The sequence below is a fragment of the Amblyomma maculatum genome, chromosome 1 (genome assembly GCF_055883805.1).
Source record: "Amblyomma maculatum isolate TAMU_Amacu chromosome 1, ASM5588380v1, whole genome shotgun sequence".
In the NCBI taxonomy this organism is placed as follows: Eukaryota; Metazoa; Arthropoda; class Arachnida; order Ixodida; family Ixodidae; genus Amblyomma; species Amblyomma maculatum.
Genome location: NC_139344.1, coordinates 440,696,088 through 440,714,750, shown reverse-complemented (window position 1 = coordinate 440,714,750; position 18,663 = coordinate 440,696,088). Strand labels below are relative to the sequence as shown.

General features: G+C 44.4%; 1 protein-coding gene across 1 annotated transcript; it reads right to left on the bottom strand.

The window, feature by feature from the left end:
* Positions 1 to 236: 236 nt before the first annotated feature.
* LOC146209561 (uncharacterized) lies at positions 237 to 18,141 on the bottom strand. The gene is made up of 7 exons (XM_084580475.1): positions 18,048 to 18,141; positions 16,139 to 16,551; positions 15,195 to 15,617; positions 8,543 to 8,881; positions 7,394 to 7,705; positions 4,394 to 4,605; positions 237 to 644 (listed from the first exon to the last, which is right to left on the bottom strand). Exons 1-7 carry the CDS (start codon positions 18,139 to 18,141, stop codon positions 482 to 484), a joined length of 1,956 nt encoding a protein of 651 aa, XP_084436601.1. The 3' UTR covers positions 237 to 481.
* Between the last annotated feature and the right edge of the window lie 522 nt (positions 18,142 to 18,663).

Sequence of the window (18,663 nt, the reverse complement as noted above, 5' to 3'; positions counted from 1 at the left end):
GCCTTTCACTCTGCCGTACGTCTATCAAGGCCGATTACCGTTCTTTGCGAAAAGATTTTTCATCAGGTGAATAGCAGAGTTGAAGCTGCACTTGGTACGGGAAAAAGACATCTGTCACTTCTAGTACAGGCCTGCTGTTGGTCACGCTCCAGAAAAAGGGAAAAAAGACTTAATTTCACTGAAGCAAAAACGTATTTATTGCGCAAAAAGATTTCGGAATGTATTCAGACACCAGAACACCATTACAAACCTTTTCGTTATAGCAAGATATCATTTTTGTACATCTCAGTCTTATAGGAATATCCACGCATGCACCCACGCATGTCCACAGTGCGTGACTATAAACTTTCGGCAACGCACACATGTGCGAGATCATAAAACGTGATCACTTCGATTTTCACGTCCAAAATTGAGCAGTGACTCTTGTCTTGCTGAGTTCCCTGAACGTGTCCTAAATTACACCTCACCCCGCTGAGTCTGGCTACACTACAAGCTCTGGATAGCGGGCGAACTCATCGCTCCTCAAATAGCGCTCCAAGATTCGCAGGGAACGTGCCGAAAGCGTGGCCTCGCGGCCGCCACGACGCTCTGCCCATGCTGCCAGGTGGCGTTGGCGCTCTTCTTCGCACTTCCGCTCCAGCCAGCTGCATCAAAATAGGGACAAACATTTAGCCCAACACGTATGAAATTGCACAAACTGTCAGTATATTCTGAAAATGAATTGATCGACCGATCGATTGATTGATCAATTGATTGATTGATTGATTGATTGATTGATTGATTGATTGATTGATTGATTGATTGATTGATTGATTGATTGATTGATTGATTGATTGATTGATTGATTGATTGACCTAATCTAGGTGCAGCCGACCCCCATTTCTCAAGTTCTAGCGCGTACACACCACAAAGCCGCGGCACGAAATACAAAAAACGCATTCATATAGCCCATTAGCAAGATCTTGTCAAGACTGTCTCTACACAGCCCCTCGACTCTTCGTCCTCGCACGAGAAAGAAAAACCACCGTACCCCGATGCCTAAGCACATCTGCGCGCACTAAGCACGCATAGCGCTCGGCTTTTTCTCTAATGGATTACAAAGAACTTGTTCTTCCACACTGTATAAAACCGCCTTACTCCTCTGATAACTCGGTATTACAATTTATTGCACGCTCCACAATAAATAAAGAAGATAACATTAGCCATCTGCTAACCCAGTTCTCTTTTAAATATACCATTATAATGGTTACGGAAACTTGGTATTATGATGGTTGTAATATGGTTCGTTCGCATTGACGGTTACAAAAACTTCACCATTAATCGCAAAAGCCGACGTGGTGGTGTAGTAGCCATCTACATTGAAGACAATTTGAATTACAAAACTGTACCTGATTATTGCCCTGTCATCAACGATTAGGAAATTGTATCTCTTTGACATAACCTTAAGATTTTAGCTGTTGCTTATCATCCCCCCAATGGCAGGTACGGAGCGTTTATAGAATTTTTTGACCAATTCCTGGATTACCTGTGCACGAACAATTTTCACTTGATTTGTAGTGGTGACTTCAATTTTAATATGCAGGATGACAATGCCAATGTACATGACTTTGAGACAAGACTCAGTGCGAATGGTTTCAGAAATGCTATCATAACGCCCACCCGTCTTAAGTGTCCACATCTTCCAGCCTTGATTTACTTATCAAAAACACTGAAACCGCCGTGCCCCTTGCCGGTACGATCACTGCGGATATCAGTGACCATTGCCCTGTTTTTATGTTTTATCGTTCCCTTGAGCTCAAACAAACCTCCTCCTGATTTTATGACAATGCAATATATTTCAAACGAAATTGGCACAAATGACTGGTCCTTTATATTTCTGAAGAAAAAAAATGAAAACGACGCCTATTCGAGTTTCCTTGAAATTTTCGTAAAATATATGCTGCGCACTTTCCCTTCAAAACTTTCCGTCCACCAAAAAAGATAACTCCGTGGGTGACCACAGTTCACATACGTATGATAATAAAGAAAAAGCTCTTTCATGCATTTCTAAATGTGCGTACGCAGACTGCGCTCGAACATGTCAAAGCTTCTCTAAATAAATTGAATTCTGAGCTTCGACGAGCAAAGAAAGAATATTTTGAACATATTTTCCCTGATATTACCAAGTATCAACCAGAAGCCACTTGGAAAGCCATAAATAGGGTCCTTGGCCTTCGAAATAAGAACACCGCACCTGAGAAGATATTCGTTAGTAATCGTGAACTTTTCGGTCAAGCTCTAGCTGATCACTTCAAGTATTTATCGACAGCACAACGACGGATCATAGCCTCCCATTTTCACCCCCTGAAATTAATAGCCCTATAAACAGCTTTGTTTGTCTCCTTGTCACAGAGGCAGAAGTCTCAAGAACATTCATGCAACTTAACAATAACAATACGCTTGACATAAATAATTTGCAAATCAAGCCTGTAAAGTATCTATTACCGTCCATTGCTCCTGTTCTCACGAACATTTTCAATTTGACCATCGAGGTTGGCGAGTTTTCTTACGAAATGAAAAAGTCTAGAGTAACTGTCATACAGAAAGGCGGCGACCAAAATGACCCTAAAATTTACAGGCCAATATTTGTTATACCAATATTCTGAAAAGGGTCCGAAAAAATATTATCATTAAGGTTGAAAAAAATGTTTTCACAACATGAAGCTTTTTTCTGATGCTCAGTTTGGTTTTAGAAAGGAGCACTCGACAGAGCATACTCTGCTGATTCTCAAAGAGAAGATCTTAGAGAATATTGAAAATAAGTTGCTTACTCTTGGTCCATTTATTGACATTTCCAAGGCTTTTGATTAACTCAGTCACGATATTCTTAGAGATAAATTATTTTTGTATGGAATTCGAAGAACACCTTTAAACCTTATCAGATCTTCCTTCGAGACAGAAGTCAGTGCGTACACTTAGGTAACACACAGTCCTCTTTTCTACCCATTGTAACTGGAGTTCAACAGGGTAGTATTTTAAGGCCGTTCCTTTTTAATGTGTATATTAATGACATTGTGACTAATGGATTGCAGGGCAAATTTATTATTTATTCTGATGATAGTATAATTTTTTTGTCTGACCCAGAAGAAACTAGCCTTGCAACACAATGTAACGACATGCTCGAAAGATTGGTTTTCTGGTCAAAGACTAACCGATTAAAAATTAATCCGGCAAAACCAAAAGTAGTACTTTTTCGGCCAAGAAATAAAATTGTAAGCTTGGCGACCACTCTTTATTGTGATGGAGAAGAAATTTCAATTGTAAAAGAACACAAGATTCTAGGAGCGACGCTTTCCGATTCATTAACATGGGATTCGCACATCACCAATATCTGCGCAAAAGTCAGTAAATCAACCGAGGCCTTATCTCGCTGCCGATCATTACTTCCAGTGCATACTAAACTTCAAATATATCAGGCACTGTGTGTTCTAATACATTAACTATTGAAATTTGGTGTGGTTGACAACAACTAAAAGCAACATTAAGAAGGTTTACATGTTGCAAAAGAAGATTGTGCGCATTATAGCCGATATCGACTACTTCTCTTCAACTGAACATTATTTTCCTGAATTCAGTTTAGTCCCGATACAAAGCATTTATGAATTTCGTATGTTGCGCTCATTTTATTTAACATCAGCCGCTTTCAGGCAGTTCATTACTTCTATTGCATCCCTACAGCATAATCAAAGTAATGCCTCTACACGTAACACTGATTTCTGACTGATTCCACGTTTCCGCACCAATTACAAACTACAGTCGTTAAAACATAATCTTCCACAAATTCTCAATAAGTATAATGAATTTAGCAGCCCCAACCACAACCGATTAAGGCAGTATTTTTTATCCCATTAGATTTTAGTGGTTAATATTTCCTGTTTTTAATTCTCAATTTTTTTCAATTTGTTTTCAATTTGAAATGGCGTTTCATACTTCCACGATCTGTTCTAGGACGTTCATGGTTGCTCTGCGCCAAAAAAAAAAAAAATCATTTGTGTCCTGTTGAATCTGAAAGCTGCTTTGAAAACCTTCCGCTCCCATGTATTCCTATCGGCGCTAAGCTTACTTTCCACCCCAAGGCTGCTGCGGCTTGGCAAGCACCCCCTTTGTAAACACGGTTTTGGTGTATATGCATGCGCCATGTGTCGACGCAACACCTGTACCTTGCTAGGAGACGGCGAAATCTCTCCTTGAGTCTGTCTCTTGGCCCCAACGATAGCAATGGTCGCCGACGATATTTATCCTAATGGGGTAAGTAATGGCTTCGCATGATACAAGAAGCACTTGTGGTCCGACTTTTCACAGTATTCCCTGTGATTCGCTAGGATGGACGCTCATCGCGTGCGGTGCCACTCACGCAAGGTAGACTTGTTGCGCCTCGTGCCTCGAGCGGCGGGGCCGCTCCGTGGCCTCTAGCTCCAGCTGGCGAAGCTTGCGCCGCAGCTCCTCCTCCCGCTGCTGCCGCTGCTTGCGACGCAGCCAAGCCTCGAACGCGGCCGACGATGATGCTCTGGGCCGCCCGCCTTCATCCGTGGTGCGCGAAGACTCGCTCCTCGACGACGACTCTTCCTGGGGAACGCCACGTTGTCGCTATAAATAGCCTTCGACAGAAATCAGTGAAACGACAACACACCACGACATTCTGGTAGTCTTTAGACGCCTGACTATACCCTTTTGTAAGATTGCCTGGTAACGCCTATCATTCATATTTTTTCATTGCATTGTATAGCGACGCGTAATGCAACCATTGCATAGACCTTTCCGACAAGGGCGTTGCCATATTACTCGCTGCGATGTGTACGCCCAGACTATAGCACCTACTTGTGCCATGTACAAATAACAGTCATGGCGCCAAGGTTGCAAATAAGCATGGTAAGATTTGCGATTAGCCACCGTATATACAATTAGCTAACAACATTTCTGTGCTCTCGTAAAAGAAAAATAAAGCGCCCGTATTAAGCTCCACAAAACTACAGTACATATATTTTCCTATCCATCTCCATGATTGCACTGTAATTTCACATTGATCACCACTAATATCAAATCTCATGTTTTCCTTGGTGTCAATGGCGGCTGGCTTACTTTTTAAGTGTTTCATAACGAGTGTCTTATTTCCTACGATTATTTTGTGATTAGCTTATGCCCGTAAAATTTGAAATGAGAAAGGTTGACTCCCTAATTAACTAAATCCGATTTAGAAGAAAAAGTTATTAGGTTTCATATCTTCTGACGGCTTTGACCGAGGGCTAAAGGTATTCGAAAACCTAGTGAGTTGTATTAAATACATTGCAAGCTACATGCAAGAAGCTTGCCTTCTAAGGGATATACTGACGGCAATGATTTCGCTATTCGCTAAAATTCAGTTGTGTCATATAGAGGATAGTTTCAGGAGACTGAAGCCGAGGCTAAAGAGGAGGCTGAAATGGCGGCAGTAAGGTAGGGAAGTGATGGTTGAAGGGAAACTCCCTCTAACCACCGCTTTCCTATGCTGCTGCGGCCAGTGAGGCCGCAACAGCTCGCAAGACAATAGTCCACATGATGTACGTTGTGAAAACAAGCGTAGTCACCAAAGCACACCGAAACCATTGGGGAGGCAGATCAGACGCAGCCTACCTACGGTACGCAAGATTACCGACAGGCGGCGCAGCCATTGGCATGCGCACGGCGTCTTACACTCATACTGTACTGGCTTGTAACATAAATTTGATATAATAATGACCATAAACCGTAATAGTGTCAGGTTGCAAAGCAAGAGCCTTGAGAGTTCTGGAGTGTCTATACTCGGCATCGTATAGCCACAGAAAGTAGTCCGCGAGTACAGTGCAGGGGCCCTGTCTCACCAATCAGCCTGCCCTGTTAAGAGCTTCTGATCGGGTTTTTGAAGCATTGATCTCAAGTACGGGTTTGATCAATTTTGTTTTGAAGCCTGCTGTAATATGATTTTTCTTCGGTATGCGCTAAATTTTGGCACCGTACGTTTGGAGGAAATGTTGGTTATGACTAGCGCACTGTCTCACTCCCGGTAAACCGCAACGGTACCGTGGTAAATACTAGAAAGAAAGAAGTAAAAACAGCAGAGAAAGGAACTCTTTCGTGAAGGCTTGGAAATGAATTTTGACCCCCAATACGGCGTTCTTAAACGAGCTATTACATTTCACAGCATACGGACGCCTTTTTGTTTTCTCTATTGGACGGGATTCAATCTTCGCGGAGGGGTTCGATCTCACATTCTCGAACCCACCAGACGAAAGCTTTACCACACAGCCACTGCACTCTCAACAATGGGTATGTGCTATATTATCTGAGGCAGAAGAAGAAAAAGGGAACGGATATCGAATTGGGGCCATTTAGTTCACTGTACTGTGGCCATCTTCTACAAGCGTCGAACGAAATGCTCAACGTGCGGCGAACAAACTCGATATGTGAAGGCGTTAATTAAGTCGATTAGTGTCAAAGACAATCAAAACGTGCCGATAATAAGGCCGCGAAGAGCCGTAAAATCAAGAAGCCCTGGCAGCCGAAACCTCAGCACAAAGAAGTCAACCGGACTAGCCGCTCAGCGGGACCGACACCAAACTAGAAAGGAGAGGCAGTTGACGGGGCCACTATCGGCTTCGGCGCAGGTCCGGAACGATATAAACGTAGACGCTACGCCGGCACATGCGTCAACAGACGTTTACCCGGAGTCTCGGCATGGCTACAAGCTTCTGTGACAGTGCACTTTGACCAGGAATTCCACGAGAACACGTTTGACTTTGTGTCTACTGTGAACACGGAATAGAAACTGGCTGTAATTGAAAGCGCTTTAAACACGTCGTTCAACCGCAACGTCGTGCCGTTTCCGCACTACTATTGGTTTCATTATCATCAGCCGGACCATAACCACTGCAAGGCGGATGCCTCATCTCCCATATATTCCTCCAATTAACCCATTCTGGTGTTATCTGCATCCACCTGACCTATGCAAACTTCCTAACCTCGTCCTCCCATCTATTTTTCTGCCACCCCCTGTTACGGTTTGCTGCCCTGAAATCCAATTTGTTACCCTCAGCGACCATCGGTTATCCTATCTGTGCACAATATTTCCTGCCCATACGCCCATCTCTTCTTCTACGTAATGTAACATGCGCCCACTAAGGCATTTATTTCTCATGTAGCATCAAGAAACGAAGTTCCCCTTTCCCATCCCCCTTTTCCATTATAAAAGTTTACCTTTCCTCACATACGTCGCACATTTAATTGATAAAGAAATAAATAAACGAGAATCAATATCTGTAATAAGAAGTGCAAAAAGGTCCGCCGAAAATTTTAGAAGCAAAAACCGACTTGTCCGACCACTATACATAACAAAAGTTACACGTACACTTACCGAACGGTCGCTGCGCGGCAGACTCCCCTGGCGTCGCTTCTTGGCCAGCCATGCCTTGAACGCCAGCTCGGCCTCCTGGGCGCGTTGGCGTCGCTCTCGCTCCTCCCGCGCCTCGCGCTGCTCTCGAAGTTCCCTCTCACGACGCTTCTTACGCACCAGTTCCTCCTTCAGCTCCCGCGGTAGCGCATAGGTCGATGTGGCTACGCTGCCCACTGCAACTGCACATGGCACGGTGGTCGCCGTCTTCGATTCGTCGGCAGTTCTGGCCTGCCTCGGCGACGCCTGTTGTCGTTTCTGCTGCTGCGTTCAAGCCATATTTTATACAGGCACTTGTGGCTCTCAGATTCGAATCACGTAAATTACTTTTCGCCGGTTTGCAGTGTTTAAAAATGTAGTTGGGACGGCACCTTGAGACGATAGAAAATTTCCCCAAGAATCAATCGCCAGCTCCAAATAAAATGCACGCGAGAAATAGCTATTATTCACGCATATTTCTCACTTCGTCGACGTTCCAGCGCGGGTTTAAAAGTGGAGACACAGCTGCTGGCTGCTAAATGTGCTGTCCCAATCACCCATTCGGCTGCACCTAGTGCAGTGCGACGGCGGGCCGTTTGTAATAGAAAGCTGCGGTGCGCTTAACTCGTCGACGCTGATTGCGGGCTCGGCGTTTCACGCGATCGCGTCTTTTCCTCGGGGCGTCTCGGCGGGAGTCGATGTAAAGGGTCGGGGCTTCGGGCTTCTCGGACGTATCAGCTAGCGGTAAGTTTACATGCGCCATGAATTTGCCTGTAAAGAGGCCCATTTTCATATATGCGAACTCATGGTGTAGTGCATACTAAAATGATACAAGACTGATCGCTTCCGCATCAACTAAAACAGGTAAACGATCCAGTCTTCTTGGACAAAGTGACAGCACATGGGTTGCAAATGACCAGAAAACGTCTAGAAAATTAAAGCCTAGTAATGCTGTTTCACCTGTACTCTTTCCACCTCTAAATAAAAGCAAAAAAAAAACTTGATACGCTCCATTGAGCGTTCCATATAGCTCTATATATGCTGTATATACGTCCCATTCTGATCAAACACTGTTTCTCAAGCATTCCAGAGGAGAATGTTCTGTGTCATTTGGCGTCTCACCGGTTGTTTCGCGTGGACCCGCTGTTCCTCCTCTGATGTCCTTGCCGCCGATCTCGCTGATGACAATCGGCTCGCTGACGGCGCAGCCGCAGCTTGTGTCGGGCCGCTCCACGGGCGATGGGAACGCTGCGTGGCTTCGCTCGCGACGAAGCCCGAGCGACCACGGCCTGCCGTAGCGGCCCTCTGCGTGGTGAGGCCGACGCGAGCACCGGCGCCGGTCGACGTCGGTCTCGGAGCGCCCCCGTAGATAGACACCAGCTTCGCTTGGCTGGCTGAAGGGCGGATGCCGGTGGCGCGTGACTGCGGAGCCGCCGTTGCTTTCTGGAGTGCTCCACCACGCTGCATTGCGAACAGCGGTGAGAAAACATGGAGACTGTGCGGACATCCCAGCATCGTGCAGGATGTTTAGACGAGGCCAGGGGCAATGCAGTGACCATATACTGGCAAGGTTTTGAATCAAACTATGAAAAACGAAATAGAAGAACTGGTAAGAAATAAGGTCATCAAAGCGCTAGCGGTAAGAGGGAAGATATAATTTAGCGTGTGGCTGCAGAACAGATATTCGGCTTTAATTGAGGGAAAGGATCTCATTGTTCAAGAAATGAACAAAAATTTCACAGCTACCATTATCAAGTGCTCAGTAGAAGTACAGAAAGTGATGGCCAGAAAGAAAATTGGTGTAGTCTGTCAGGAGTAGAATGGCTAATTAAGAAATTTCAAAGTAAAAAAATCCTGTATGCCTACAAATGGAAAAGAATTGGCAGGACTATCATAGTTAATCCTTACGCGTATATAACCGACATAATTCTGAGAAAATCAGCATGTCCTGAAGAACAGAGGTAACCTAATGGCGGCCCAGCACACATTATAGGTAGGCGTAATTCAGATGTATGCTTCGAGAGACAAGGCGGGCAACGTTAATAGTGTCGATCATTAACAATATAGACAAAATAGTTAATGTAACCGAAGTAATCCACAGATATCTCCACAGTAATCAGGACGATGGTCATCAGCAGGAGTATAGCAAGCAATAGGAAACGCCGCCGGTAACAAAGTAGAAAGTAAAGGAAACGTCATAGAAGGGATATAAAAAAAAAGTAGCTGTTCAGGATCAGAGGACTGTTAATAGACTGAGGGAGAAGGCTGCTAAAAAATTTGCCGACGATTACGTTACTTCCTAATGCGATATTTGAGAGCAGCTCGTCAGCTGTTTCACCTTTTTCGTTAGATTGGGGCCAAGATTTTGAGTAAGACATGTTTGTACTATTACAGAAAACTATTTCATTTTTCACACATATTCCTTCAAAAAGCACTTCACTAACAGTTCTTGACAGTCATGAAGGAAGCTTTGTGGTCGGAGAAATAAAGATAGCAATTAAATTATCGGGAGGTTGCTGGAGTCAGCGCGTGGGCCCATAGAAACGTTACGCGTCGAAGAGACTAATGCCACAAGCTGCAAACGAGGAGAAAAAACCTTCGCAAACATCTTAAACTGACTTGAAAACGCTGTAGCCAAGTTAGCAAGTGTCTCAATAAATTTCTAGCAATATATGTTTTAAGGGAAAATGAGGGCGGGCTAGATCCGGGCCAGGCCTTCCTCGAAAGCCAAGAGACGATCGGCTAGATATGCGGACTATCAAACTAGCTGTATATACGCAAACTACATCAAAATATGATGCTTTTCTCTGTGAGTGTGGGAATTCTCGGTTACTACACATGTTACCCTGCAGTTCGGTGTGGGCGCTTGCATTATTCATGAATTATTTTAGCAGTGTGTGCTATGTGTGGTCACGTCTTCCACTTGAGCTCTGAAGAGGGCCTTTCATAACTGGGTCACAGGAATGGAAAGGCGCAGTATCTGTCACATTTGTTTCTGTGGACACCTGAATAGTGCCGTAAGGGAGGGAAGGAAGGTGGGAGTAAAAGTGGAGCTGGTTACGAGAGACAACGCCGACGCCACTAAACCCGAGAACGGACGCCAAAGAGCTGCGCTCTAAACTTTACAGTATGGAACTTTGCTTCGCTTACGAGCTTAATGGCGAAAGCTTTTCCTCCTTTTCTTCTGCCTCTTCTCTTCTCCCTTTATATTGCCTGTTTGTGTACATTCTATTTTGTTTGGCTTCGTTGTCGACGACATCGGCATCTCAGGACTCCTCCCCTCATCATGCGAGACTGAACTGACTTGCCCGCGGCCCTACGGGGCATTTTCTGATGACTAGGTCAACTATCCTAACGGGAAAGCTATGTCGACGTCAGAACTTAGTGCGACGTATGTCGGATACATCTCGCGAAATCTTGCAGAATCTCGCGAACGCATCTCTCAAGCAAATGTCGCGAAATATCGCGCAAAAATCTCGCTTCCTCGAGATTTTCACCATATGGGCCTAAAAAGCTTCCGCCTTAAAGCTCGCCACTCTGTATTCACAATTTACTACGACTTTGAGCGTACGGGTTTCATGAAAGAACACTAACATTTCCTTAATCCATAGGAAGAGCCCGCTTGGACATGAAAAATTACAGTCCAACCAACGTATTGCCTGTTGCCACTAGGTCATAAAAGGTAACCGCTAATAGAATCAAGACACCCTAATCAACCAAACGACAAGACAGGTAAAGGCTACTTAACACTGGTAGTCCGGTGATAAAAAAAAAAGCCCAGGATATAACTAACCCCTCTATGCAGAATATCAATAATATGAAAACTTGCTGCTCAGTCAATACCTCAGAAGTCAAGGAAGTTTTACAAAAACAAGATGCAGTATAGTTATATGTAAAGCTACTTGAATGTACCGATACAGAGCCTGCGCAGCCACCATAGTCCTCAAAAAAAATGATTACGTTCCACAAAGAGAGGAAGTAAGACAAGAACAGATGATTTCTCTAGTGCTATTCTTCGTGTGTTTGCTGGAAGTATTACATCAGGATTCGAAACATGGATTCATAGTTAATGGTGAATTCATTAGTAATGTGCAATTTGCTCATGACGTTTTCTTTCTAACTGAATCATGAAAAGTATTTCATAGCATGATCAATGACCGAGAAATAGGAAGCAGAAAAGGGGTCTGAAAATTAATATGCCGAAAACTGAAGCATTGTCCAGAAGTTGAAGAAGGGAAAGGCAATTTACGATTGGTAGCGAGGTACTAAAAATAGCAAGGGAATATGTACACTTAGGGCAGGTTGGTAACACGAATAAAATAAGGATGAGGCTTTCTATATGACAAATATTGTGTAATTAGAATAGTAAGAATGGGACGATCGATCGAAGCGCATTTAGCTGGATAGTCTAAGACCATAAATATCAGTGTACTAGTATCCTTTAGAGAAGAGAGTATAACAGTATAGGGTACCGAGAAGGACTCACGTTAAAGGAGAAGTCGTTTTCTGCAAAACATTTTTAAGGCGAAAACCTTTCTAGGCTCACGGAGAAAATGTCGCGTTTGTGAGATATGTCAGTCTGCGAGATGTGTTCGCGAGATTCCACGAGGTATGTCCGCGAGAACTGCAGTAGTCTCTGACGTCGAAATAATTTCCTCGGTCAGGACGTCGCAATATGTTCGTACGTCGACATAATTTCACCGCTCGGCTAGTTAAGCCTAGTCATTATAAAAAACAGCGTAGGGCCACGTACAAGTCCGTTCAGGCTCGCATGTCGAGAAGTCCTGAGATGCCGATGTTGTCGACGAGAAAGCCAAAGAAAGAAATGACATTATAAAAACTGCGCAAGAACTCAAGATAGAGGTAGCAGAAAAGAAGGAAGAAAGGCTTTCGCTATTAAGCTCTGAAGCTGAAGCTAAGTGAAATGGCGTAATTTTTATTCCTTGTTAAATTCGCATAACACCATGTGGTTATTGAAAATAAAGGCACAACTATGGCTGAAAAATTTCATGGGTGCTTCTTATGAAGACTCTTTGCTATGATATAATTCTTATTGGATGTTTTTGGGCAGAGCACACAGATTTTAAGAAACGTGGCAAAAGGCTGGTCAAAGTTCATTAATTTTCTGCTGGCATATGCTACAAATCGAGACTTTCTTAAATTTGCTTCATCACAAGCCAAAATTTTTATTTTTGATGTCCGCGATGAAGGCAGTTTCCGTAGACAAGTCTAGACAGCAAAAAAAAAAATTATACAAAAAATCTAAAACCAATAAATTTTGAAACCGAGTAATGTCTTTACCTGAAGTATAGTTCCAGAAGTGCAACAAAGCAAAGAGGCTCGCATTAGATAAAACTGTAGAGCAGAAAAATATAATTCGCAAGATGGTCTTCTAATCAGAAAAATCAAACGCAAAAAAAAACGTCGATTGTTTCAGCTTTTCCGGATACGGAGATACGGGCCACAATACATATTACTGAACACATGTTCATACTAGTTCATGATAGACCTTGTAGGGAGTTCTGCGCCTAATCTTAAGGATCCCGCCTCGGTGGCATATCTAAGAGTTTTTGGACGCTTGACTGATGAGCCTAAAGATATGGGTTCGATGCGGGGCGCAGTGCCCCCTCTTCGATCGAGGCGGGATGCAAGGCGTCCGTATGTTGAACGATATCAGGTCACGCTAAGTAAATCAAGGTGATCGAAGGGAGAGAAAATAGTGTAAGTAAAGGCTGTTCAGCTTAGCAGCCAGCAACCACAAGGCCTATAAAAGACATTTCTGTGTTAGTATACGACCAGAAACTCCGGTTTTCTTGAGAGGAACGCGCTTCTGTGTCAAGTAATAACACCGAAGCAAGGAAAACACATAAGCCGCTTAATTTCCACGCATGTGAATTTAGTTGTGCGCCTTATCGTCTTTCGTCGTGGCCGAGCAGCCATAGGTGGTCGCTAGGTATTTTATCGGATAGCGAAGGCTTCATACAGTTGATGAACGTTTCATTGCTTATAATTCAGCAATTCAGTTAACAAATGTATTTTGCTCAGATTTAGACGGAATCTCAAAGCTAACGATGACTCTTCAATTGGCATATTCTTTCAGATAGACCGTTAATGAATATGATGGACTACATATCAGGGCTAGAAAAAAAAATGGAAAATTATAAGCATGGAAGGTTAACCTGATGTAATGAAAACCTTTTACGCCTAAACGTAAAACGGCTGTGGTTGAGCGACCGATATGTATATTTTATGCAGAGGTGAAGTTCGTTTTTATAATTCTAGCAAAATCGCAATTGGATAACACATGCTGCTCAATGTCGTTAGCCGAAAATGTCAGTCAACATGTCGAGGTAGTTGAGACAACGACGAAAAAAAAAATGATTCTGATCAAATGATAGGAGCAATAACTTATCATATCAGGGTTGACCACACCACTCAATCCCGGTGCAATTTGCTTGTCTGTTCTTGAATATGATCGCGGCGGCCCAAATCTGCTTGAAAATATAAGATAGCAAATTTGAAAAGTTATGCTAGCCCCAACGCAACAGTGGACAGGTGGGTAGGCACGTTGAGAAAAGGACACCTTGGAGCAGGTGACAACCAATCTTGTTGTCCGTAAAATGCGACGATGGAAGGCTATATGAACTCTTCCTTCCAGCACATAGGTAATATGTTTGATCTTGCAATTGATATGAAAGAAAAATAAATAAATTAACTAATATATAGTTAGATGAATATGAATGCACTGAGTGTCATTGTCCACTAAACTATGCATTACAAAGCCTAGCTTCCGCAAGAGGTCTGCCTATAAATGTGAAAATGAAACAAAAGCAACAATTTTGATTACTGTTCCTGCTCCCTGAAAATGTCACCGATTAATGGTTCAGGACATAACATTCCTGTTCAGCAATGAATTACAAACAGCTGCGAAAACAATAAATGTTTTCCTCAAGGAAGTTTTATATTAGACATTTGCTGACTCTGATTGTTTACTGCAAAAAATAATCCTTCCATATGAGCTGATGTTTGTCCAGGTTGTTTCTCTCTTCGAAGAATCATCCTGAACGACTGCAGCATGGCGTCCGTCCTTCTTTGTTGACTGCGCACCTTGTCCTAAAGCAAGCCGCTCCTTAAAAGCTGCCCATAGTTTCGGCTTCGCGCGTATATGCGCAAACAACCGCAGAAACACGTGGCGAATTCTTTTAGGCTGCTTCTGTGATAAATTATAACTCCACTCGGAGATTCGCCGTATGCTGCGCTCAAAACATCCAGGTGGCAGTTAGAGCGTTCTCGCCACCGGAAAAAGCGCTCCAAACCACCAGGCTGCAAATTCAAGTCAGCTCTTACGCTTGCTGATGCGCTGAGACCTGAAACTTAGTGCTAAATATTTTTAAGGTTGCAATTATCAAGGTAAGTTTTTAATCTTACTCCAAGGCACGACATTTTTATCTCTCTCTCTGTTGTTACGACGACAAATGCTTTACTACTAGCACGTGCATTTTATCTAATTTAGTTGTTGTTTTTTTTGCTTCAATGCAGATTTGAACCGGCCTAACTAGAATTTCGAAGCACCCTTTGTACTCGAAGTGGAAGCCGAACCTCGCGGTGTCTATTTCAAACTAAGCGCGCCCCAATGACAACTCTGTTATACTAAGGCCGCGTTGAGGCAGCGATGTTTCCTTTTATTTTTAGATGTCACGTGCTTATTTCGAATAGTTTTGGTAAAATACCACTAACCCATTGTCTTCATCACCACTCAGACAGCTGCGCTTACCGTTCTGCCATCTTGTGAATGCGAGGAATCAGCGCTGGGCGCCGGTACGGAATCTTTCTTTCCTTGTGGCCCACGATCCGGACTGCCGCCGACGGTGAACGCTTCTTCCTCGTTCCGCGACTGGACGGACTCCCCTGTGGCCCCTGAGGGCACCTCCTCCTGCATGCTGCTGAAGGCCGCCTCTTCAACGCTGCTGTCCCTGGACAAAGAGGGCTTTGTCTCCCTGCGGTCTTCGGGTGAAGGGCTTGGCTCGACCCCAACATGGCTATCTGTTTCAGGAGACTGCGGTCGGTCACCGTGACCGCTCTCGTCTTCGGAAACATCGCTGACCTCCTGAACGGACACATCTTGGTTGTCATCCCTGTCATCCGTCAAATCGGAAATGGCCTCGCTGACAGATGTGTTGTCTGACTCGAAGCTATCCTGCAACAATACGTAGTGCACATTATCGTGGGCGATACGCTGTGACATCCCGGCTAAAGTGCAGCCCATTGTTTTTTGGTAGTTTCCTCGCCTGAGAAAAGCAGCTCGTACGTGTAAAAAGTATGCTAAGGTGTAAGCGTTCTTGCTTTGCTTCGCAGCACCAGCTTTTGAAATGGTCTGAATAGACCGCATCTTTTAAAAAAGCGGCAGACCATGGGCTGAGCTAGCGTGGCTCGACAAGGAGGGGCACATCTGTGGATAACTGTGGAGTCATCCGCGTTTTGCGCTCCAAGACGATCGGATTCCACACCTCTGCAACCAGTTACCCCCATGCTCGTACTTTGCTTTTTAAATGCTACCAGCAAGTAATAATCCAGGCTCCAGAGTGAACGCACATAAGGAAGAAACCCCAGCCATGTTTATCAAAAGCATGCACGTCTTCATGAGTGTGTTCTCGTCTCTAAACTGTCACATTCTCCAAGCAACTTCTACGCTGTAAATTCCTCAGCTCGCGCACTCACAATGTCCTCGTCAGAATCAGCTCCGAGTCCCAAGAGCTTCTCGGAACTATTCTTGCTTCCGAGTCCGCCGGCCGTAGCAGGCGAAGTAAGGGGAAGCTCTTCACTTGTCAAGCTGCCCCTCCGCTCCACCGCTGCGGCCGTCACGAGCCGGCGAACAGTGCTGTACCGTGAAGCAGCATCGTCCGCGACCGAGGCGTCCCCTTCCTGGTCGTCTTCGTCGTCCTCGGCGGGCGGCTCTTCGTCCTTGCTACTCTCCTCGTCCTCCCCTTCCGGCGTGAAGCATAACACAGCTCGAATGGGGTCTCGAAAGCGAACTCTCCGCTCACGGCTGGACTCCAGGGGCGTGCTGTCCGCTCGCAACCGAGCATTGGCCTCGCGGACCTTACGAGCCACCTCGTACGGGTCGGCGAAACCTGAAAAAATGAATAGTTTGGACCTGTTTCTCGCTTGCACACGGGATGGCGAAGAGTATAGCGATAAAGAGGTATTTTACTGTGTTATCCGCACCTCTTCAAAAAGGAGCAGAGCAGAAAAAAAAAAGACAAATTGTGAGTGTTCTTGTCTAGGTGGTCTTAAGTGAATTTAATGAAAACAGCGCGCCACAAACGGTAGCCAGAACAGAAGACCGAAAGGAACAGAAAAGAAAGACGAAAGAGAGAAAAAAAAAGCAGCACTCACCCACCAACTGGCCTGACGTTGTTCCGTAATATGTATTTGTGTTTGCGGCGCTACGTGTGGCATAAAAAAAGCTAAAATAATCGGTCAATAATAATTCCACGCTTATGACCGCAATTGTACCTTTCAGCTCGAGCGGAGCTAGAAATTAAGCAAATAAGTCTGCAGAAGTGGATGTTCGCCACCTGCTATGGACTTGTGCAGGGACAAGGGCATCAAGGACACAGATTCTGCGCGAAGTGGGACAAACCACAAGGGAAGAAGACTTTTCTAAATGGCTCACCCACAACGCTAAGAGCGGGAGCCTGCTGCAGTTCCTCACGGAAAGCCATTTACATGAGTTTCTATGGCAAGCTTATGGCAAGCTTGCGCACAAAAAAAAAGTCTGCTTACAATTATACATCTGTCGTCTGCGCTCTTACATAAATATTTCAGGGACTCGTATAAAATAATAATTGATATGATTAGCCAAGTGGAGAGTGAGAAGTTTTGTTCAAGTTTTATTGAACATATTCGGTTGTGAGAAATTAGCATCCTTCTACAACCTCTTCCCCTGGTTGGCCTTCCTATTCTTTATTTTCCGCTTGTACATACAGAGCGACGTCGATGAAGTCCCACAGAGATCATTTTAGCGCAGCAGCTTTGGACAGGACATTAAAAAATCACACCCAGATGTCCTCTGATAGAAATCCGAATCGGTCGAGGGGGTCTTCACATCACCACATGACCTTGCACGGGTAATTCAAACATTCCACAGCGATAACAGAGTACAACAGTGAGGACATCACCATAAATTATTCGGTTGTCTACAGGGTAGTGATGCCATACAGAATCAAGACTTAATAAATCATTTTTAAAAAGCTGCGCTTATAAGGCCACAATATTAATTACGCGTTGCTACGCAATGCAAGTAATATACGGACAGTAATTGCGCTGGAAAGAAATTTGGCGCAAAAAGAAAATCGTATCTGGAACGTTTTGCCGCGAATTACACACTGCCATGTCCGTTTCTCTTAGTTAAAAGCAGGTCTTGTACAAACTAAAAAATAAAAACTATGTACCTGCGAATTGGTGTGCGACCAAGACCCCAAGCTACTGAAGGGACCTATTAATTAACGCAATCGCGTGATTCCTTCAAGGCGGCGCTCAAGTTAACCCAAATTGTCTTGAACGATCAAGTGCGACGGAGCAGAGGCAGGCGATCCCCTTCCCAACATTCATCCGTAGGACCCACCAGTATCGTCGTAGTCATCCTCGTCGTCGGTGCTGCCGCCATCTCCGATCAGGTCAGGCACTGCCGGTTGCAGTCGCCAGGGGTCCGAAAGCATGGCCTCGAGACGGCGGCAGCTTGTTACCTCGGTCGCCACGCATCACTGCAAGGGCAGCATGAGAAGTAGTAACGCACAACAATGGCCTTTCAATCAAGATCGGTAGACAAATATGTAGGGCACAATTAATGTAATAGTTATTAGAGTCAAGTTTCCTGTTTATTCAGCAATGTTGACACGACACACCAATTACAATGCGTGACGCTGAGCGCTCAAAAAAAATGAAGTAATTTACGATGTCATGGCAAGTCCTCACGCAGATAGGCCAGAATGGCGATCGAACGTAATGGTGCGGACGGACATTAACTAGAGCAAACTGAAGCCGTCTGAATCATTTGAGTCAAATATTTAGAGTGCTTTTGTTGTCGTCACTCAAATAATGGCGCTCGAATAGTGCTTTTTTTCTGTAATCTGAAATAATGGCGTGCGAATAGCGCTTTTTTTCTGCTCACTCAAATAATGGCGTGCGAATAGTGCTTTTTTTCTGTACACTCAAATAATTGGGTGCGAATAGTGCTTTTT